The 23928-nt window shown below is 39.8% G+C and overlaps 2 protein-coding genes across 5 annotated transcripts in view; one reads left to right on the top strand and one right to left on the bottom strand.

Moving 5' to 3' along the window:
* Positions 1-376: 376 nt before the first annotated feature.
* Positions 377-23059, top strand: LOC307124438 (uncharacterized protein). 4 transcript variants are annotated; one of them, XM_079813632.1, is made up of 8 exons: positions 377-755; positions 869-975; positions 14354-14459; positions 15743-15840; positions 15927-16038; positions 16306-16397; positions 19472-19553; positions 20445-23059. In XM_079813632.1, exons 1-8 carry the CDS (start codon positions 491-493, stop codon positions 21230-21232), a joined length of 1650 nt encoding a protein of 549 aa, XP_079669758.1. In that variant the 5' UTR covers positions 377-490; the 3' UTR covers positions 21233-23059. The 4 variants fall into 4 exon arrangements, with proteins under 4 accessions (XP_079669758.1, XP_079669759.1, XP_079669760.1 ...); XM_079813633.1 differs by having other exon boundaries at positions 391-755; positions 15927-16029; XM_079813634.1 differs by having other exon boundaries at positions 395-755; positions 15927-16029; positions 19472-19535; positions 20445-23055.
* The window catches only part of LOC307124437 (von Willebrand factor A domain-containing protein 7-like), a 30139-nt gene continuing 29034 nt past the window's right edge, over positions 22824-23928 (bottom strand). The window contains exon 17 of the mRNA XM_079813630.1: positions 22824-23912. Coding sequence (XP_079669756.1) covers positions 23907-23912 — 6 coding nt within the window. The 3' untranslated portion in view covers positions 22824-23906. The remainder of the gene's footprint in view (positions 23913-23928) is intronic.

Here is a 23928-nt window from a genome sequence, read left to right as displayed (position 1 = left end):
AATACTTTTACGGACATTCAAACCACAAAAGCAATAAGAACAATGGACATTTACAAATAATTCAATTCCTCTTCTTTATTTTGATTATACATGTATACCCTTTTCTGTTGTTTTTTTCTTCTGTTATTTTTTCTTCGTTTTTAGTGTAGGAGTATTTTTCTTTAATAGCCTATCGTTGATATTAAATAGGCTACTATCCTTAACGTTCATCATACGATACTCCTAATGTTAAAATATTATTAATGTTTTATGATGCTATGGAATTCTTTAAATCATTATATGTGAAACATTTGTATCTTCTGAAATGTTACATGTATATTGTTGGAAATAAATAAAAAAGGACGAGGGCTTTTATTTTGAAAAATCCCAAGCGGATGTTGCATTCTCCTTGGCCAGCTTCGCGAGAGAGAGCCCCAGACCAGCACACACAAACTCATTTGAACTGGCTCACTAATGTTAGAGAAGCTTCATCAAAATAAGTTTCAACGCAATGGCAAATATGTTAACGTTTCAAACGCAAATCGCTTCAGTTATGGAAGTATTAGCAAACGCCGCTGTGGCAGAAATCTGCAAACTTGTTGAGGACAGCTATGCTGAAATACAGCTTGAAATATCACAAACAAAAAGGGAGAATAACCTCCTTAAAAATAAATTAAAATCGATAGAAATCCGGGATTCATTTTATCGAAGAGCGCATAAACTAATGAACAAATCAACTGCTATGACCAGAACCAGTGTTCACGAAAAAGTATCAGGTAAGGGTGATTGAAATGATTATTCAGTTTGTCAATGCTGTCGGACTAGCTCCATATTAAACGCCACCATTGTAACTTCATTGTTCACGGTACCAACTTATGTTTATTTCCAGGGCGAATCAGCGTGAAAGTCGCTTCGCTGTGTAATAACGATGATAGTGGTGAAGAGGAATCCGTTCACCATGGCAACTCGCTTCTTCATCGAGAAAGACTTGACCAGGTCTGCATACATATCATTGCCTTAATATTATCAAGAGACATTGTAATCATTTTTTTGTCCTTGTATTTTTCACACTTCCTGATAATCGTCAGCAGTTAAAGGATTAGTTCACCCAAAAATGAAAATTACCCCATAATTTACAGTGTTGGGCAAGCTACTCTGAAACTGTAGCTTTACAAGCTACTTGTAAGTTAAAGTAGTTAAGTTACATTCAATCTACCCTTTTGAAATAGTAGTTAGCTACACTACAAGTTACTATCAAAAAGTAGCTAGCTAAATTGAAACTACTTTTCTTTTCTTTCTTTTTTTACAATGACATTGTTACAAGTAGCTGATTAATTGTTAATGATGTATAATATTTGGTGTTTCAAGCAACATAATGCAATGTATATATATGATTTCAAAGAGTATAGGGTGAATTCAGATTGATTGGGACACTTTTTCCCCAGTCATTTCAAAGGCAAAAACTGTCAGAATCATTTGATTTTGTAAACTATCCGATATACACAATACTCAAATATAGCCTAGATCTCAAACTGGCTGTCAAAGTGCAAAATGGCTACAAATTTAACATCAGTGCAAGAACAAAATGTATGCAACTTAAATGAAATACTCAGGAGTCAGGATTAGTCTAAAAATGCAGGTTAAACTCACAGCACATGCAGTGATGGAGCGTGCAGCATTCTGAACAGAAAAGCTCTGAGTAGTCATGAGCTGCTCGTGTGAACAGTGCGCTTTGCTTGACTATTTCTTTTAGTTTCTAATTATTTTGTTTAAAAGTGGATATTTCAAGCTTTCTATACACATATTTCACATGTCTGTGAGGCAAGTAGCCTGCTGAGCTTTGGTTTATTTATGAGACGCGCTTAGGGCTGGGCAATTTTTTTCCCCCTAAAAAAATCAGCAATTTTTTTATAAAAAACTCGATTTACGAGTCGATTCGATTTTTTTATCCCCGCCCCCCATTTAAAACAAAATAATTGCAAACTGTACATATACAGGGAGTGCAGAATTATTAGGCACGTTGATTTTCTGATCATATTTTTTTTCCAGGCACATTTGACCAATTCCAAACCACAGTAATCCTAATAACTACTATTGATTTAGTATTTAATAATGTATAAGTGATATATAATTGTTCATGAAGGCTGGAAATGAAAATCACCTTATATGCAGGTGTGCAGAATTATTAGGCATGTTTTCTTTTACAGATAAATTGAGCCAAAAAAGAGATTTAACTCAGACTGAAAAGTGAAAAAGTATTAAATGCCCATGAGAAGGATGCAATACTAATGCAATACTAGACATTGCAGTTAAGGCATGACCATTGGACAGTGAAATGCTCGTTGGGTCAGCAGGATCTGACAAAAACATGTGGCGGAGAAAAGACACCTGTTAACTGCAAAAGAATTAAGAATTAAGGTGAAGAATTAAGGGTGAAACCATCAGGAACCCTTTAGTCTCCAGCGCCACCATTTTCCAAAGCTGCAACCTACTTGGAATCTCCAGAAGTGCAAGGTGTCAGGATCTCAGAGACTTCAGTTAGGTAAAGAATCCTAAAAAATGACCCCCACTAGATAAGAATCACAAGCTGAAGTGTTGTAAAATACATGAAGAAGGTTTTTTTATAGGCTTTATGGACAGATAGGTTGAGAGTGACTCTTGAAGGACCAGCACCACATCCTCTAGTACCACTGTTTGAAGAATTCATCTTCCAGAATCTGGCAGTACGTTTTGGGAGTTCATTTTTAGTCCATCTCTGCAAAACGGACTTCAGGATGGACTAAAATGAACTCCCAAAACGTACTGCCAGATTCTGGAAGATGAATTCTTCAAACAGTGGTACTAGAGGATGTGGTGCTGGTCCTTCAAGAGTCATTCTCAACCTATAAAACCTATAAAGCCTATAAAAAAGCAGGCTTCATGTATTTTACAACACTTCAGCTTATGATTCTTATCTAGTGGGGGTAATTTTTTAGGATTCTTTACCTAACTGAAGTCTCTGAGATCCTGACACCTTGCACTTCTGGAGACTCCAGGTAGGTTGCAGCTCTGGAAAATGGTGGCGCTGGAGACTAAAGGGTTCCTGATGGTTTCACCCTTAATTCTTCACCTTAATTCTTAATTCTTTTGCGTTTAATAGGTGTCTTTTCTCCGCCACATGTTTTTGTCTGACCCTGCTGACCCAACAAGCATTTCACTGTCCAGTGGTTACGCCTTAACTGCAATGTCTAGTATTGCATTAGTATTGCATCCTTCTCATGGGCATTTAATACTTTTTGACTTTTCAGTCTGAGTTAAATCTCTTTTTTGGCTCAATTTATCTGTAAAAGAAAACATGCCTAATAATTCTGCACACCTGAATATAAGGTGTTTTTCATTTCCAGCCTTCATGAACAATTATATATCACTTATACATTATTAAATACTAAATCAATAGTAGTTATTAGGATTACTGTGGTTTGGAATTGGTCAAATGTGCCTGGAAAAAAAATATGATCAGAAAATCGACGTGCCTAATAATTCTGCACTCCCTGTATTTGAAAAATATATATGTATTATATTTAATTAAAGTGCATCAACATAAAATTGCAAAGGCAAACCCTTTATCTAACTGAAAAGTCACTGTGCAGAGTGTGCAACAAAGATTGTTAAACATCCAAATTATTTATACTGTATTTGGATTGAGCTAATAAACAACAAAAAATCCTGAGGTAACTCTTAGTTGAATTGAACATTTAAACAGTAACACCATTCGCCATAGAAAATGTAATTGCATTTTAAACATTCTTTGCAAGGAAAATGAGCATATCAACAACAGCAGGCTTGAGGCAAGCTCGGTTGTTGAAGAGTTGTTTGCTTTGCAAATGGGGGGGGGGGGGGGGGGGGGGTTGCGCTAACGCCACTAGAGTGGTTTTCTTTTCGAAGAAGGCAACACTTTTCCCACTCAGCCGCATGTCTTCGCTTTAAATGCTGAAACAGATTTGTCGTACTGCTGCCAGCAACAACAACAGCCTTAAGACATAGTTTGCATCGAGGTGTTGTCTGTTCCTCATCAGATGCCGTAAATCTAAACCAACTCCACACGACTGAAGTCGAAGAGCATTTTTTTGGAAGGAGCTGCTCTCTTTCGCCGGCTGTTTCTGCCATGTTGTTTGTGTATGCATGCGCTGCCCTTGGGAGAGGGGAGGGGCAGAGGGCTGCGCCGCCCGTTGAGCGTGCTACGGAAACCCTGAAGGAAGATTTGGCGAATGCAAAATGTATGTATTGCGCTATACTGCAGAGGGGGAGAAAAAAAATCTAAAAAATCGATTTTTTGAAAATATGAATCGATTTGACCTACCAACTCGATTTTTTTCCCAGCCCTAGGCGCGCTCCAGGTCATATGCGATGAAAGTGATCGTTCCGGCGCCTCCATGTCACGATTATTGTCTGCTATAGTCTATTTGCTTCTTATTTATTAAATCCAGGCAATTGGCTGATGAAACATTGATTAAAATTAAGATACAATTTAGGGATGCACCGAAATGAACATTTTGGCCTATACGATAATTCTTTATATTTGAAAGCCGATAACCGATATAATGGCCGATAAATCTAAATACAAATTTTAATAAACTTTGAGAACCTGATTACAAAAACAAAAGGCTCACCATTAAAAGCCATGTCCCAAACACTTCAACATAATTCAAACCTATCAGTACAGTAGCCTATTTGAACCAGTGTAAGATTCCTTACCTTTTCAAATGAATTTTACACTCCTATGGCCAACTTACTTTATAAAAAAAAAATGGTAACGCTTTACAATAAGGTTGAATTTGTTAGCATTAGTTAACCAACAATGAATGAACAATACTTTAACAGGATTTATAAATCTTAGTGCATGTTAATCTCAACATTTTCATATCCAAAGTTGTGTCTGTTAACATTAGGTAATGCACTCTGAATGGACTGTTAATAAACACAAACATTTTATTACTAACATTAACAAAGGCTATTGTTCTCTGTTTGTTTGTGTTAGTTAATGCATTAACAAATGAGATCTTATTTGTAAAATGTTACCAAAAAGTCTATTGCCTAAAAAAATAGAAATAATATACCTAAATAATGCAAACAAGTTATTGGACAGCATTACTTAGGCATTACTTGCATGAAATAGCCTCCGCACGGACAATAACGAAACGGTTTTAATCAAACCGTATTGTTGATGGAAATGATACGAGAACAATAAAAGTGCTAGTTATTAAAAATAACGCTTCTGTGTTTTTGCAAAAAATATGTTTAATATTACAGTAATAGTAAACCTCTTTAATATTAGTCTAGTCTATTAAATAATGTTGCTGTTTGAGAGCGCGCGTTGAAACGGAAGATGATCACCGGTACAATGAAGCACTGCGGGTTATTGACTTAACGAAATGCATTCTATATGACATTAATCAGATGTTTATACTACAAAAACTTAATATTGCGACTTACATATGCTTAAAATGACGCGAATGCACAAGCGAACGTGACGTTGTTGGTCAGAATGCGTTGTGGACACTTCCCACAACAGCGCGCTGAAACATAACAACTAAACCCAGCGAATTCATAACGTTTTATAACAAAAATATTCTCATTACAGTGTTATGTATAGGACAGTCCCAGTAGTTATAAATGCTGTGCATTTCTGTTTGAAATGCGCGCGCCTAAGCTAAAGACCCGTACAATGAAGTGCTTTACAGCATCGTTAATTAACTCAACCAAACGCATCCTATATGAGATTATATACACGGAATAATAAATATAATATTACAACTTACAATGGTTGTAATGGGGTTCTACTGGTTATGGAAATTAGTCACCAATATGGGGTGTCTAGTCAGGACACGGAAGGCAGGGATATTCATTGAAGGGTTTAATATATATCATTTAAAATACAGATGCACAGGCACTATTCTCTTTGGTGCTTTACAGTGTAAGTATGGTTCTAAAGGAAAGGAATAAACATAGATATTAACTATCATAAGCACAATTGAGGCTAATAACTCTCCCTAGCTACTTAAATAAACAGTGCTAAACATGTCCTGAAATGTAAACTACAATAAGAATAGCATACAAGCTACACATACAGTACAACAGAGATAAAGGCTGTCACTGACTGTAAAACTCAACCATAAATTACTTATATTAACTTATCTATATATGTGATATAATTACAACTTGCTTGTGGTCACTGACGCACACGAACACAACCTGAAGCTTAACTTATAAAGTGAAACTAAACTGACGGCCGTTCTCTGCAAGCCAGGACAGTTCGCAACATGTTTGAAAGGGGGCGTGGTCTGAGCGAACACTCGCTGTACATGCTCCGTACCGATTCACATCACTTGAGCCTTTTGCACAGCCGCCCATAATTCACGATGTGAATTATCTTCTAGAAAGGCTCAACTAACCACAGGAACTGTTGTCGAGGCATCATCCGGGATGGCCGGCAGCTCAATGAGCTTGGCCACTGGTCTGGTGTAGGTCCTCTTGTCCACCTGCACCTCAGCAGTCCTAACTTTACCATCAACACTCCTAATGGTCTTTGTGACCCGTCCCACGGGCACGGGTAACCTTTGGTCAATTACCATCACCACTGTACCAACAGTGAGGTTCTCTGTATCCTTTACCCATTTCTGCCTTGACTGCAAGAAAGGTAAGTAGTTCCGTATGAAATGGGTCCAAAACTGGTCAGCTAACACCTGACTGTGCTGCCATGAAGAGTCGGGCCGCCCCATGAGGAGGTAGTTAGGGGTTACGGGATCCACATCGGCTACATCTGTTGACACATAGCCCAGTGGCTTGGAGTTGAGGATTCCCTCTACCTCAATCAGAACTGTCTGCAAGACTTCTTCGGTCACTGTCTGTGCTCCAAGAGTAACGTAGAGTGCAGCCTTAATGGATCTGACTTCCCGCTCCCAGGCTCCACCAAAGTGAGGTGCATTTGGTGGGTTGAACTGGAAACGGATCTGGTGCTTAGACAACTTGGTCTGCAGCTCTTTGCACATGACCTCAAAACTTGCTTTGAGCTCACGCTCCCCTCCACGGAAGTTGGTCCCACAGTCAGAGAGAAGCTTGAAGGGAGTTCCCCGTCTACCCATGAACCTTCTGAGTGACATAAGGAACGAGTCGGTATCCATGTTGGGCAGCACTTCCAAGTGAATGCACCTGGTGGTGATACACTTAGAAACTATTCCCCATCTCTTTTCGGTACTCCGACCTCGCTTGACCTGGAACGGGCCAAAGCAATCTACTCCTGTTGAATAAAATGGAGGCTTCAGTAGGCGGAGACGACAAGGTGGCAGATCTGCCATCTTGGGAATAACAGGCTTTGCTCTCCATTTCTGGCACTCCGGGCAGGATCTCTGATGACAACGTACAGCTTCGCGGCCTTGGAGGATCCAAAACTTGCGTCTGAGCTCTGCCAAGACCCTTTCAGATCCAGAATGGAGTAACTTGTTGTCATACTGTCGTATGATAAGTTTGGTAATATGTTGCTTAGGTTCTAGCACAATTGGGTGTACAACATCTTCTTCCAGACTGGTAGAACGGCGCAACCTACCACCTACTCGTATAAGGCCCCTAGAGGCGTCGAACTCTGGAGTAAGTGACAAGAGCCGACTGCTGGATGGAAGTGCTTTCCCTGTTTTTAAGCACTTGACTTCGTCTGGAAAGCTATCATACGGTGCTCTCTGAAGGATTCGGAGTTCTGCTTCTGCATAGTCATCTGCACTGAGGGCGCTTGACTTGGAGGCCGCCCCATGCAGTGACCTACTCGTTGCCTCAAGGAGATCTTCAAAGGTAGAGTGGTCTTCAGCGGCTGGGATCTCTGAAGCAGTAATGACTAACATAATGCCACAGAACGCAGACCTCTTCATTTCTGTCTCATCTTGGACCTCCACGAAAGAAGTTGTGGCTGGCCAACTCTCACGTGGTAGCCGAAGGAAGGCAGGACCTTGGCTGAATTGGTTTGGCTTGGCTAGGTTGGAGAGTGTCATCCCTCTGGTGATGGCGTCAGGGTTATTCTGTGTGTCCACATACCTCCATGACCGGTGATCCGTCAGCTCCTGAATCTCAGATACACGAGTCCCTACAAACACCTTGTATCTGCAGGACTCTGACTGTATCCAGGTAAGTACTGTGGTGGAGTCAGACCACAACACTTTGTCTCTCAACTGAAGGGTGAGCTCTCTCTGGATCATCTGGGCAAGCTGAGCTCCGGTAAGGGCAGCACAGAGCTCAAGGCGTGGTATTGACTGTTGTTTCTTCGGTGCCACTCTTGAGCGTGCCAGCACAAAGGCTACTTGGACTTGGCCATGAGGATCCTCACCTCGTAGGTAAGCAACTGACCCATAACCAGACTCTGATGCATCACAAAAGACGTGAAGCTCGAGGGTGATGGCACTTACATCCACGGCCTGTGGGAAGTAACTCCGGGAGAGACTTAACATTGGGAGCCGAGGTAGCTTTTCTTCCCATGTAGTCCAAGCTTGCAGGAGGTCGACCGGTAAGTTTGGGTCATCCCAGTCGCGGTCTTTGGTCCACAGTGTCTGGACCAAAACTTTGGCTCTTGTGGTGAAGGGCAGGATATGACCTAGGGGATCATACTGGCTCGCTAATATCTTATAGATATTTCGCATGGTCGTCTTGCTTGGGGCAACCGGGCGATGCCTGTAATGGAGTGTGTCCTGCATGAAGTGCCAACTGAGTCCTAGAGTCATCTCTTGAGATTCACCATGCGTCTGAGAAACCCATCTTTCACTGCTGTCAGACTTGGCCTCGTTAGGAAGGTTGCGAATCACCTCTGGCTGGTTACTGGCCCACTGACGAATATCGAAGCCACCTGCAGCTAGAAGGGTTCTAAGTCTTGTCACAAGGTTCCTGGCTTCTACTATGGTGGGTAGACTCTGCAGGCATTTATCGACATAGAAACACTGTTCTACACTGTGGTGGACATTTTCCCCTGGTTGACTCGTCTCATTGACGTGTTTCTGAAGAGCAAAGATCGCGCAGCGGGGACTGCACGTCGTCCCGAATGGCAGGACCTCCCACTGGTAAACTGATGGTTGTTTGTCCGTCTTTAGATCTCTCCAAAGGAACCTCAACAAGGGCTTGTCTCTATCCAGCAGGCGGACCTGGTGAAACATCCCTTTAATGTCTCCACTTACTGCGACTCGATGCTCTCTGAAGCGCAGGAGGACTCAAAGGAGTGAGGGACTTAAGGCTGGACCAGGAAGTAGGCAATCATTCAGACTTTGTCTGCCAAGCTGGAAGCTGCAGTTGAAAACAATCCGTTCCTTCCCATTGTGTCTGACCATGTGGTGGGGCAGAAACCACGACTCCTCTGATAAGTCCGCCTCGCAGGAGTCAATCTTGGTGGCGTACCCAGCAATCTCCAGCTTCTTGATCTCCTCTTGGTAGGTAGATGCACGCAGTGGGTCTTGTACTAACCTCTGCTCTGTGTTTCGCAGGTTCTTCATCACAACTTCCTTTGAAACTTGCAGCTTGGGCATGTTTGGGACTCGTAGAAGGGGTGTAGCATAACGATGCACTCCGTTTACCTCGACACGGATGGTCTCAGACTCTAAAAGGTCCACTGAGTACTTGTCCTGTCTGGATCTAGTCACCAATCTCTCACTTTTGAAAGGCAGTGTATCTAACTGCCACAACCGTTCAACTTGAATGAACAGCTCAACAGAAGGGGAGGAAATAGTGGTGAACAAGCACCGTGTGGAGGGAAGCTGTTGCTGTAGGTATTTTGCTGGACCCTGAAGTGTCCATCCAAGCTTAGTCTTGACTGCTGCAGGACCACCAGGGGGACCGAGATGCACTGGCTCAATCGGAACGATCAGATCAGCATTATCCGATCCAATCAGGAGGGTTGGTTGAGCTCCATCGATAGCTGGGATTGCCAGAGCTCGTAGATATCGATATCTTCTCTGGAGCTGGGTAACTGGGTAGCTGTACTGTGAGAGGCCTAGGTGTTCACCTGTGAATGCGCCTTGAATGGAGAACCTCTTTGTTGGTTGGGAAGCTGGAGTGATCGTAAAGGACACACGTGAGCCTGACAGTATCTTGATGTCTTGTCGGATAGTACGGAGTGTGAGGTCTTCTGCTTGACCCTGTACTCCCAGGCTGCGTGCTGCAGACAAAAGCAGGATGGTTCTCTCAGAGCCATCGTCCAGCACTGCATACGTGTCGAGCACTTTATCCTGGTATTGCAAATTGACTCTTACAATCTTTAACAGCACATGGCTATCTCTATTTGGCTGATCCAGGTAGTGAGTCTCTGCTGTCGATGTGATGGTGGGCTCGTTCTCACTCCTCTGGTTGACCTTGTGAAGAATGGAAAGGTGTTTCGACTTAAAAAGGTGACACGGCTTCTTGAGGTCACAGGCAGAGTGCTAAGTGAGATCGTCCGCATCTCCAGCACCTTCTCTTGACTTTAATCCAGTCCACCATTTCTGCTTTAGTAAGCTTAGCGAAACTCTCACATTGGCTGAGATAGTGTTCTGCCTCGCAGTAAGGGCAGTATATCTTACCCTTCCCTTGGATTCGGTTAGAATGAGCTGCTTGGGAGGGTGTGTCGAATGGATGGTTACTGGAACTACCTTTCCCATGCATAACAGTAGTAATCTTAACTTTGGATTTCTGCTGCTTGAATTCTCTCTTATCCTTCTCACGGTGAGCTTGAAGTGAAGGCTCAATGTCCAGGCATCTGACCTCTGCCTTCAGCCACTCTGAAAAGTCAGTGAGCGTTAGCTTCAGTTTATCCGGGTCCTTCCTATACTGTTGACGACGAAATCTGTCTTGCTGGTGTTTGGGGAGCCTGCTTAGAAGGCGCTTCACGTTGGATCCGCAGTGGAGTTCCTCATGGCCTTCGCCTCTGAGAGCTTTCAGCATCCCAACAAGCGACTGCACTCTGATGGAGAACTCATCAAGAGCTCTATCATCACGGATGGGGGGTAGGCGTTCCATGTCCTCTATCTCCTTCAGCACAAACTGATATGGTCGTCCATAGCGTTCATCCAGTGATTTCAGAGCTTCAGAGTAGGGCATATTAGATTCTGCATGAGCTAGCACAAGGCGATGTGCAGGTGGCACCTTGACATGCTTCAGCAAGATGGCATACTTGTAATGCTCGGACTGAGAAGGATGAAGGAGTGTGCTAAGAGAAAGGCGTAGCTCCACGTATTGAGCTCTATCCTCCTTGAAGTCAGGAAATGTTGGGCCTTCTATATTAGGGGGTGCATGCTGATACCCGTAGGAGGGATAATGGGCCAACATGGCTGGGTTCCCTTGGTAGAAGGGTTGGGGTACATAAGGAGGCTGATGTATTGACTGGTGCACAGGTGAAGGCATAATCTGATCGAGAGCTGGATTTACATGTAGCGATCTGGGAGGGGCAACATGTGGAAGATAGATTTGAGGCTCAGGTGGCACCAGATGTGTATTTCCCAACTGAGATTCCCTAACTTTCTCATGTTGGCTGCCGAGTGTGGCTGCGTTGGGCTTACAATTACCTGATATGGGGTAGGATGAGGGTAGGTGAGCCATATGATGAGGCACCTGCTGACTGCTGTAGGCCCTGGGATGGCCCTTTGGGTGGTTCATGTTCAGTATCTTGCTTGATAGCTTGAACATCATAGCGTGGATCGAGCGTGTGCGGAGGGGGTTGAATGACTCTGCTGAGAGGTGGAGGAAGTGTCATTTGTTCTAGCTGGTGGGTTAACTCTGCAGCTACACTTGGTTGATCCTCAGTTCTGTGGTGGTGAGGAGGAGTAAGGACTGGGAAAGGCTGTGGTTCACCTCCTCTGTCTGTATAGAGTTGGCGTACAGGGGTCTGATGCCGTGATGACCTCCTTGACCACTGAGCTGAGGTCTGAGGGGAATGGTGCTGCAGGAAAAGCTCCAGAAGCTCTGTTTGTTTCTTGGCCGTTTGACTCTGTTGCCGCGCTGTCTCCAAAGCCTGATAAACAATGGCTTCATTTGCCTTCTGCATTGGTAGCATTGAGGATATGCTTTTAGCAGGACTGAGTAGCTCCCTCTCCTCTTCGTGCCTGTGCATCTGCGCTAAGCTATTCTGATCTGTATATTCAACTAAAAAATCATCCAGATATCTTGGGCGTTGCACGGAGCGTTTGGGGCGCACAGGTGAAACAGGTAGGCTGATTCCTTCCCATTTTGTTCCTCTATGGCGCCACATTTGCCGGTTTCGAGTCAGTTTGGGTAGCACACTGCCATCTAGCTGTGAACTTCGGAACAGCAGCATATACCGAGATGAGCAAAATCATGATATTGTACAGTTTCAAATATATATGTATATTTGATATACAGAGCATCCCTATTACACACATACTGATGTATTTCAAATGTTTATTTCTTTTAATTTTGATGATTATAACTGACAACTAAGGAGAATCCCAAATTCAGTATCTAGAAAATTAGAATATTGTGAAAAGGTTCAATATTGAAGACACCTGGTGCCACACTCTAATCAACTAATTAACTCAAAACACCTGCAGAGGCCTTTAAATGGTCTCAGTCTAGTTCTGTAGGCTACACAATCATGGGGAAGATGTCCAAAAGACGACCATTGACACCTTGCACAAGGAGGGCAAGACACAAAAGGTCAATGCAAAAGAGGCTGGCTGTTCACAGAGCTCTGTGTCCAAGCACATTAATAGAGAGGCGAAGGGAATGAATAGATGTGGTAGAAAAAAGTGTACAAGTAATAGGGATAACCGCACCCTGGAGAGGATTGTGAAACAAAACCCATTCAAAAATGTGGGGAAGATTCACAAAGAGTGGACTGCAGCTGGAGTCAGTGCTTCAAGAACCACTACGCATGGACGTATGCAAGACATGGGTTTCAGCTGTCGCATTCTTTGTGTCAAGCCACTCTTGAACAACAGACAGCGTCAGAAGCGTCTCGCCTGGGATAAAGACGAAAAGGACTGGACTGCTGCTGAGTGGTACAAAGTTATGTTCTCCGATGAAAGTCAATTTTGCATTTCCTTTGGAAATCAGGGTCCCAGAGTCTGGAGGAAGAGAGGAGAGACACACAATCCACGTTGCTTGAGGTCCAGTGTAAAGTTTCCACAGTCAGTGATGGTTTGGGGTGCCATGTCATCTGCTGGTGTTGGTCCACTGTGTTTTCTGAGGTCCAAGGTCAACGCAGCCGTATACCAGGAAGTTTTAGAGCACTTCATGCTTCCTGCTGCTGACCAACTTTATGGAGATGCAGATTTCATTTTCCAAAAGGACTTGGCACCTGCACACAGTGCCAAAGCAACCTGTACCTGGTTTAAGGACCATGGTATCCCTGTTCTTAATTGGCCAGCAAAATTCGCCTGACCATAGATTTTCTATGGGGTATTGTGAAGATGAAGATGTGATATGCCAGACCCAACAATGCAGAAGAGCTGCAGGCCACTATCAGAGCAACCTGGGCTCTCATAACACCTGAGCACTGCCACAGACTGATCGACTCCATGCCACGCCGCATTGCTGCAGTAATTCAGGCAAAAGGAGCCCCAGCTAAGTATTGAGTGCTGTACATGCTCATACTTTTAATGTTCATACTTTTCAGTTGGCCAAGATTTCTAAAAATCTTTTCTTTGTATTGGTCTTAAGTAATATTCTAGTTTTCTGAGATACTGAATTTGGGATTTTCCTTAGTTGTCAGTTATAATCATCAAAATTAAAATAAATAAACATTTGAAATATTTCAGTCTGTGTGTAATGAATGAATATAATATACAAGTTTCACTTTTTGAATGGAATTAGTGAAATAAATAAACTTTTTGATGATATTCTAATTATATGACCAGCACCTGTATTGTTCAAAAGTTTGGGGTCTGTAAGATTTTTAAATGTTTTAAAATGTAGTAAAATTGTCACAAGTATTATTACAATTTAAAATGTTTTCTATTTTAATATATTTTAAATTGTAATTAATTCCTGTGATTTCAGTGTCACATGATTCCTTAGAAATTATTCTAATATGCTGATTTGCAGCATGATATCCGTTTTACAATTTTTTTTCTCCCTTTGAATAATAGAAAGTTCCAAGCATTAATTTGAAATATAAATATTTTGTAATATTATAAATATCATTACTGTCACTTTTGATTATTATAATGCATCCTTGCTAAGTAAAAGTATAAATTAGAATTTTACGGAACCCAAACTTTTGAACACTAGTCTATAACCCATTGGCCCCCCATCACTAGATATCAAGACAGTATATCTAGTCCATATCAGTTGATAGTATCACCACTAATTCTGTTCAGATCAGATTTTCTTTGCCATACACATTTCTTCTCAGTAATCATGGCAATATTTTTATCAGTCTGTAGGGGGTGATGAGCCAGATGTTCTCATTATTAAAGATGAGAGACCTGACAACAACACAAGGTGTGAACAGACAGAAAGAGAAACAGAGACTACTGAGAATCGTGAGTACAGCGTCTTTCATGTATTTGTTTAATTGTTTTGTCCTTTGTAACTTATTGTAGGGGTTAAGTGGTCAGATCTGAGATCATGTCATTCAAGTTTGTAAGGAGAAATGATCAATCAAATAATAGTGTAATAAAATTCACAAATATATGAAAAGCTGCATTTTATTATGTATGAATATTGCCACGCACACGTGTCTGTGCGATATTCATATGGAATAAAACATAAGCTACAATTAAAAATATAACTTTTAAATATTTTCAAGATGGATAGATAGTCTTGCATAGCTGAAAGTTGTAATTAATTATTTTTTTCTTTTGGTAATATTTAATTTATTATATTTATAAAAGCACTGAAAGGTGTGTGCTCTCTCTCTAAGATAATACACTGCCTGGCCAAAAAAAAAGTGCTGTTTGGATTTAAATAGGCAAATGCTAAAGAGTCAATGATTGGATGATTATTGCAGTGATTTTTATGTTTCTAGCATGTTATATGTCTGGCAACAGTTCTTCTAACCCTAATTGATGGAGTGTGTAGCTTTTCATTTCTTAAACAACCCAAGATCATGTATTGACAATGCAAGCAGTCTCTTTCAATGAATTTAAGGTCTGGACTCCGAGGTGCCAATTCATGTGTGAAAATGATTCTTCATGTTCCCTCCCAACCATTCTTTCACAGTTTGAGCCTGATGAATCTTGACATTGTCATCCTGGAATATGGCCATGATGTGTCTTCCATAGTGGTTGTTTAAGAAATGTAAAGCTACACACTCCATCAATTAGGGTTAAAAGAACTATTGCCTTAAGCATTTGCCTGTTTAAATCCAAACAACAACTTTTTTTTGGCCGGGCAGTGTATTTTAATCTGAAAAGTTACTTTGTAAAACATCAAAATTGTAACCACAATATCAAAAGGAAAACTCATGGAAAGGAATTTAACACTGATCACACAGTGGGTTGTTTAAAAGTCTTTTAATCACGATTTCATTAGTGCCATGTGCTCTTGGCATTTATACTAGCAAGTGGAGTTTTGGCTAAAAAGTTAGTGTCAAACTCTGTTACAAAGGTAGAGTAACAGTGTTGACAAGTAACATAGTTGACAAACAATACTATAAAGATCTGTTTTATTTTTTTTGGTTTGTTTAAAAAACAAACAAAAAAAGGAAGTAACTTGTGTTTGGCAAGCACTTAATTATCAAAATTGAATTTATTCAATAAGTTACGGGAAAGAACTTCTGTTGGTGAACAGTTTTTTGCAAATGCAAAATGTATCTCGATTGCAGTTAAAGATGATACCCAGTACCAGAGTTCAGAAGTCTTTGTAACAGTCCACAGAGAAGGCAACATTGACCAGAACACGGTCCAGCACTGCCATCAAGAGGTAGGAAACTGCATGTCTCCATCAGTAAGCTCAGTTGACCACTAAAAATGTATCAGGAATCATGGTGGCATTGTGCTTTTTATCAGACTGTAGAGGATAATGAGCCAGATGTTCTCATTATTAAAGTGGAGAGACCTGACAACACAAGGTGTGAACAGCCAGGGGGAGAAACAAAGACTGACGAAAATCGTGAGTATGGTGCGTTTTTTGTAATTTGTAACTTATTTAAGAGATAAAGTGTATAACCCAGTGAGTAATTACACTCATGTATGGTGGAATAGATTCATAAAAGGTCAATGATGCAAAGAAATGTTACTATTAATAGTGTTATTTTATCTACTGTGTATTGTATTTTTTAGTACGACAATTAAAATGCATCAAATTTTTAAATGGATATTGAGATTTAAAATGAAAATCTGTCTTGGTTTACCCTGAATTATTATTACCTTTTGCTTTGCTGGTAAGATGACACCCAGTACAGGAGTGCAGGAAGCTTTGTAGCAGTTCATAGAGAGAACTTCATAGACCAGGACACAGTCCAGCACTGCCATCAAGAGGTTAGTAACTGTTAATACCTGTCTTTGTTTACAAATCAGGCTCATGACACCACAACTGCTTTTCCACAGCTTTGACGATTTCCATGCTGCTGCCCTCTTTTTTTGTTTTCTTCATTTTTGTCCGTGCTTATCAAGTCGTGATGAATGGAATACTATTTCCGGGTCCAAGCCTCCATTGCGTTTCAACTGAGAATCTCAACAGTCATTTATAAGTGCACAATTTAAGTATAGCACACATTTAAGCTACAGTCGATAAAGAGTTATAGAGCGTTTTCACCCGGGAACAGTGGCACATGACGATAGACTTAACAAGTGAATATGATTAACATTTTTCAATTTCATAGTAAACTTGTTTCTTTTAGTCTAGTATATTCAGATTAAAATATAAAGAAATTGGTAACACTTTACAATAAGGTTTAATTTATTAACATAAGGTAACTATGTTAGTTAACATGAACTAACAATGAAAAATACTCTAAAAGACTTAATTTCAACATGTACTTATAACTTGTTCAAATCAAAAGTTGTATCTGTTAATATTGTTTAATAGATATGAGCTAGCATTAACTAACAATGCAGTATTTTATTAACTACTGTTAACAAAGATTAAAAAAATGCTGTAAAAAATGTATTGCTCCTTGTTAAGCCCTATTTAGCGTTAGTTAATACACTACAACTTAAGGCTGATTTATACTTCTGTGTCGGACCTGTGCCATAGCCTCTACGGCTTGGGCTACGTGTCAATTTTCATTTATATTTCTGCGTCGTTGTCCGCATCGACATGCAGTTACACATGCAGAGGGAGCATGTGTACCCCTGAGGGAGGGCTTCTGGCAGCCCATTCACAGCGCTTGTGGTCCGAGTAGGATTGATGAGTTGTTACTTTTTTGGGAGGTGCACGTCTGGTTACACCATAGGCTACACGTGCCACACACCCTACGACAAAGTTACGACGTAAACACAACGCAGAAGTATAAATCAGCCTTAAGTTGTAGTGCATTAAAGGGGTCATGAACTGGCTTTTTAAAAAAAAAATCTATACTGTTGTCTGAGGTCAACTTATTGCGTTCATGTGGTTTTTACATTAAAAAACATCATAATAAATAACCAATAGGCTATTTTCTGACCTGGTTTTGACGCTCAGTTTTGATGGGCGTGCCGCACTGAAGATTTGGAAGTAAATACCCACGGCTAGGATTGGATAAGATTTGCATATTTAATGAGCTTCTGCTCCCCCTGTCAGTGAAAGCGTGTGGCAAATGGCAACTGGAATAAATTGTCCAGCCCGCTGCCAGGGCTCGCAAAATGTCTTTATGAAACAAACACAATGATTCATCTCTCATTCACCCTCGATTGATTGGAATTATATTTTTTTATTAACGTTACTTGGCCCGCCCAATCGATGAATATAACCGCGAACCGTACACATGCGCCCTTCAAATATCGAATCAAGAGAGTGAACAACGCACATCAAGACAGTAATGAACCAAGAACACCACAAATAAAGTATTCTCCAGCCTGTGACAGCGTGCTAAGGTATGTTCTGTTAGACATGTACACATAATCCTTATATATCAAACAATCTGTAACAATGCAATACTATCACATGTGAGAGAAACTTTTTTACCCACATTAGTGTGTTGCTTAATTCGTTCATGTAATCTCATCCTGTCTGCAAATCCTCTCTTGTCTCTTGTTTACAAACGACTCCGTGGTTAAATGAACATGCGTGCAATGTCTTCCCCACGTGAGCTGGATATTCATTAAAAATAAAGTTCACCCAAGCATTCATAATATTGGAATCCGAATGCTTAAAAATCCGAATCTGAAAAGCTTATGTGGTATATTTACTGCTTTGAAATTCTGATGCTGTTTAGCTCCGTGCTGCTCTTAGCTGTCATGTTAGTGGCACGAGTCATTGGGCGGGGCTACAAAATCATGGCTTGTTCTTCTTCTGTTGAGGTGGCGCTTCACTACACTCTCACGTCATAGCTGGACACAAAAAATTATAAGGGCTGGGCAAATTAACGCGTTTACGCGGGCGATTCATTTTTTCAGCTTAACGCATTAAAAATATTTAACGCAATTAACGCAGCGTCCGTTTTTATATCCATTTTTGCCTAGCGTTTTACATGATCACACTCTTATTCATGTAAATGCTTCCAAGCGCGACAAGACACAAGAGAACGCGCTGTATGTCAATGTCCTGTCTGTGGCTGCGTCTCATGTCAGCTAATCGAGGGACACTCTGACACACACACACTCGATGCACAGACTTGCGTCAGTCTCCTGCTCACATCGAGTTCTCTTTTGCTCTTGAACAAACAATAACAACAACACAGAGAATTTTGAGTATTCTCATATTAGGAGTCTTAAATGAGTTAAATAACGTCTTAAATGAACTTAAAGAGTTGTGAGGAAATGAGATGCGCAGGACAGTGCGTCAGATCCGTGTCATGTTCGTCAGCGGCCGCTCTTAAAGTGACAGGAGCACTGATGATGCCTGTCATTAATGTTCATCAAAGAACAACGGGAACAGAGAAAATTGTAGCTTTAATGATGTTTAATCTATATTTCATTTATTATTTATGCAGTTAAGAAAGGTGTTTGATAACTATTACATTTCTGTATATGTATAACAGGGAAGGCCATGGGTAAATATAACATTTATTATTTTGGGTTTATGTAAAGATTGTTTTAAGTTCACTTTAATTAAAAGTTTGTTTTTTTAAAGCCTAATAAATGTTGAAATTGGGAGCTTTCAGTTATACTGTAATGTAACGTCATTAGTGTCAGTGATATTGGCCGTCATTCATAAAAAGATGCCATTACAACACATATTTAAAATATGCTGTCTTTAAATTGTTTCTACATTAATTTGGAGAGTAACTGAAATTATTACAATATCAAAATATTAAACTTATTCGCGATTAATTACAGATTTTTTTATTTTATTAATTAGTTAATTTTTTTTTATCGATTCCCAGCACTAAAAATTATACTTATTTGTTTCCTAAAATTGCTTTCAAAATTCAAAATAACAATTCGCTGACAATAATTTGTTCCTCTGGCAGTCCAATGGAATGCAACCTGATCTTCTGGAGGATGAAAACCCTGAAATGTATGATGGCGGTGAAGGTACACATTTACTCAATGGTAATTAGAAAATAATTTTTATTCAGTGGCTTATTTCAGAGATCACCTGATGTGAAGTGTCTGTTTTTACAAATTAACACTCTTGTTGTCAGCCTATATTTAAAGGGTTAGTTCACCTTAAAAAGGAAAATTCTGACAAATGAAGATATTTTTGATGAAATCCAAGAGCTGATCCCTCCATAGACGGAAATATTATTAACACTTTCAAGGCCCAGAAAGGTAGTAAAAACATTAAAATAGTCCATATGAGTCCAGTGGTTCAACCTTGTTATGAAGCAACGAAAATACTTTTTGTGCACAAAAACGAACAAAATAACGACTTTATTCAACAATTTCTTCTAATCTGAGTTAGACTCTTACGCTGTTGACGTAGTGTAAACAGAGCAGTGCTTCCAGAACACCGGCTTACCATCTGTTCATGTGAGCACCACAACACATTTGCGGGAGTAGTTCTGCCGTAGAACTAGGAAGCACTGCATTATTTATGTTACGTCAACAGCGTAGGAGTCTGACACAAGCTAGAAGAAATAGTTGAATTGTTTGTTTTTTGTGCACAAAAAATATTCTCGTTGCTTCATAAAATTAAGTTTGAACCACTGGAGTCACATGGACTATTTTAACGAGGACTTTCCTACCTTTCTGGGCCGTGAAAGTGGTAATTAAATTGCGGTTTATGGAGGGATCAGAGAGCTCTTGAATTTCATCAAAAATATCTTCATTTGTGTTCCGAAGATGAACGAAGGTCTTACGGGTTTGGAACGGCATGAGGGTGAGTAATTAATGACAGAATTTTTATTTTTGGGTGAACTAACCCTTTAAGGGACATAATTACTAGAAATTTACTCACTTTTTTATGTAATTTCCATTTAATCATGTTGTATTTCACAATAGGTGAAACTCAGATGGAGAAACGTTGTGATGGAGAAGCAGAGACTAACCCGCAGCCTGTCCTTTCCTATGCCTCATGGGTTTCCAGAAGATTTGACACAACCACAAACCATCCATCCTACTCTGAATCTGAATGCAACGGAGGGCCTTCTGTGAATCAGTACTTGATGTATAGAGGGAGCGCAGATCCTATGTGTTCCTACGCAACTCCGATAGACTCTAATGGCTTGTCTGTGCCTAATATGGAAGGCCATTTAACACAGAGCAATGGCGGTAACATTTCTCAATCTGAGCGATCCCCTTTCAACCCGTGCTTTTCTTTCAAACAGTCAAATTCTCCTCAGATGCAAAGGAAAGACAAGTTTATGTGTAAGCATTGTGGAAAAGCGTTCTCTCAACCCAGCACTCTCCTCTTGCATCAAAAACTTCATACCAGGGAGAGGCTCCACAGCTGCACACTCTGCGGTAAAAGATTCAGTCAGGCGTCTAGTCTCAAAAGACACCACAGCATCCATAGAGGTGAAAAACCATTCCGATGCCTGCACTGTGGCAAGCAGTTCTCAGATCAAAGTAACCTCAAAAAGCATGTGACTGTTCACACTGGTGAAAAGCCTTATGGTTGTAACCTTTGTGGAAAAATGTTCAACCAGTCTTCAAACCTCAAAACGCATATGAAGATCCACACACGTGAGAAGCCTTTCAGTTGCGATCGATGTGGGCGGATGTTTGCACACAAGTACATTCTGGTGAAACACCAACAGAGAATCTGTGTGTCTAGTGGACAAATGTAGACAAGTCGGAAGACCTTATTTTTCGATGCGGAAGTAAACCATTTTCTTTCTGAGACTTCCGACTCATTTGCAGCTATAAGGAAATAACGAGAAGAATAATGGTACAAAATGGTACAATAATTTCCAATTTACAATAATTTATAATTATGGTTTCACTTTATTTTGATGGTCCCTTTAACACATTCTGTTGACTGTAAGACACGACTATAAGTCGCACCTACATGTCAACTAACTCTCATTAGACTAGTAGGGTTAGGATTACAGTTGACATGTACTTACAAAGTTACTTATAGTCAGTAGAATTTTTGGGGATTTCCGCCTGGATTTGGCCTACCCAAATTGAAAAGATTTCCATACCCACATACAGTGGTATTGGTTATAAATTCATTTTTTAAAGTGTATAACTCTTGGTGGTTGGGTTAATACAGCTCAGACAAAATATACTTAAATGTTTATCCCTTTTAGCAGTGTTTCATGTAACTTCAAATGGTTTCCTGTAAAATGACACCAAGTGTTTGTATTTAGACCACTGTATGTGGGTATGGGAAGCTTTTCAATTTGGGTAGGCCAAATCCAGGCGGAAATGGTCCCAGAGTAATTTAGTGTAAATACGTTACTTTGTGGAAAACAAATGCCAAAAAAACAAAAAAAAAACAAAAGTGATGCATATATCCAGAAAGAAGACATTCAAATGGTACAACATGAGGTCAGAGCTCCTCCACAGACATTTAAAATATAAAGTATATACCAAATTATTTCATTCTGATCAGGGTCCTTGGAGTTTAGGCGGTTAAGCAGACAGTCTTCTAATACTTTAATGAGAGTTAGTTGACATGTAGTTGAAAAGTTACTTATAGTCAACAGAATGTTCAAATGGGACCATCAAAATAAAGTGTTACCATAATTATTATAATAAATTAAAACATTATGGTAAGAAATACCCCTTTTCAGTATCAAGCAGCATAAAAAACACTGTTTTGTACTGCTAAATTAACTGGAAGCGCATCGCACCGAAAGCCAGACGCAGTCAATTTACAAATGGCCGCACTTACTCTTACTTGAAAAATAAGGTGGATAGAATATATCATCTCTCTAACAATAGATACATTTTTGTTGGCTGCATCCGAAATCGCATACTTCCCTAGAATAGTAGGCGGAAAACAGTATGTGACAAAAAAGTATGTCCGAATTCACATTACTCATAAAAGAGTAGGCAAAATGCAAAATGACCTACTTCTTCCAGTGAGATTCTGAAGTGTGCATATTATGGAACTTTACTATCCCATGAGGCCACGGGAGAGGATTTGTGAACGCACACTGACGCTGGTATAGATGGTTGTCTCCTGGCGCTGGTAGGTCACATGACAATGACAATGACAACATGGCAAATGTAGTGTCTGGACTACATTCATACAACACACATTCATACTGTATAGAACGCTTTTTTTTTAGCGGTTGTGAAGTAATTGTTCAAAGTAATGAATGATTTTTGGAAACTTTCTGAAACCCTTTCCTTTTTGCTAGTTAACAACACCACCTGGCTACATTCTAATACTGCCACTTTTGACAATCCAAACAATTCCTGAAGGATAAAATCAAGTCTCTATTTATTGAATATCCTTTTTCATGATTTTTTAAGTAAACTCGGTTACAATCAGAGTTTCATGTTGACTTCATGTAGCTATATATCAAGTGATGCAGTGTGTAGTAGATTACCCTTGCAAGGAATTTTGAAATATTGTCTCTACATTAATTGAAAGAAATGTGAAAAGATTATTGCATACACGTCAGCAACTTTAATGGTAATAAATTCATGCACCTTCAAGCAATGGATCTCTCATCATTGCATAGAAAATATCTCATGGTTCTCAAATCATTCTAGTGCAGGTAACTTGGTCTGCCTTAACTGTGGCGTCATTTCTAATTTAAAGTTGTCCGTTTATGGTAAATAATGGTCTTAGAATTCCAAAATATTACAGATACTGTGATTGGTTAAGGCCGGTTATAGGATAAGTTCAAGTATATATTCAACCCAAATGTCAGTGTGATTTTAATGAGAAAGGTTGTCTCCATTAGTAACAGTATTATTTAGCATTAGTAGTTACATTGAATTTTTTTTTTTTTCACCAAACCAAAACTGCACATTAGATATTGTATATTTACTATAATTGCCATACATGGTAAAGTTTATAAACAGACAAATAGATACATCTATAAATCTAAAATTTCCTATATTGATTTGTATAGTTGATTATAAAACAACCATTTTTTTAAATAATTTTTCAAGTTTGTATCACTTCATTGTCCATATTTATGATCCAATATTTCGTCAGTCTAATATGTAATACCAATACCATTATTAAATCAGTTAAAGTCTGATCTATAATTACAATTATCTTGGCTATAGAACTATTCATAAAATGTAATTAATCAATAGGCAAAGTAAAACCACATAGTGTTGATCATTTCAAAAATGTTTGACTGGTGATGGATGAAAAGACAGTAACACAAGCCAATGCAAAAGGGTTTGCTGGAATGTTAGCATAAGGCCAAAGCTAAGTAGAAAAAGATTAGATGTGTAACACATGGAATAGCAAAATGGCTCCCACACTAAACCAGGAGAAAGGGAGAGAGGGAGAGAAAGTTGCTGTAGCTGTATTTGTTGTTGCTGTTATCATTGCTGTTGTCATTGTTGC

This window comes from Gobio gobio (genome assembly GCF_949357685.1).
Source record: "Gobio gobio genome assembly, chromosome: 3".
Taxonomy (NCBI): Eukaryota; Metazoa; Chordata; class Actinopteri; order Cypriniformes; family Gobionidae; genus Gobio; species Gobio gobio.
Note: the sequence above shows the minus strand (reverse complement) of the source record. Positions and strands in the feature narration are given on the sequence as shown.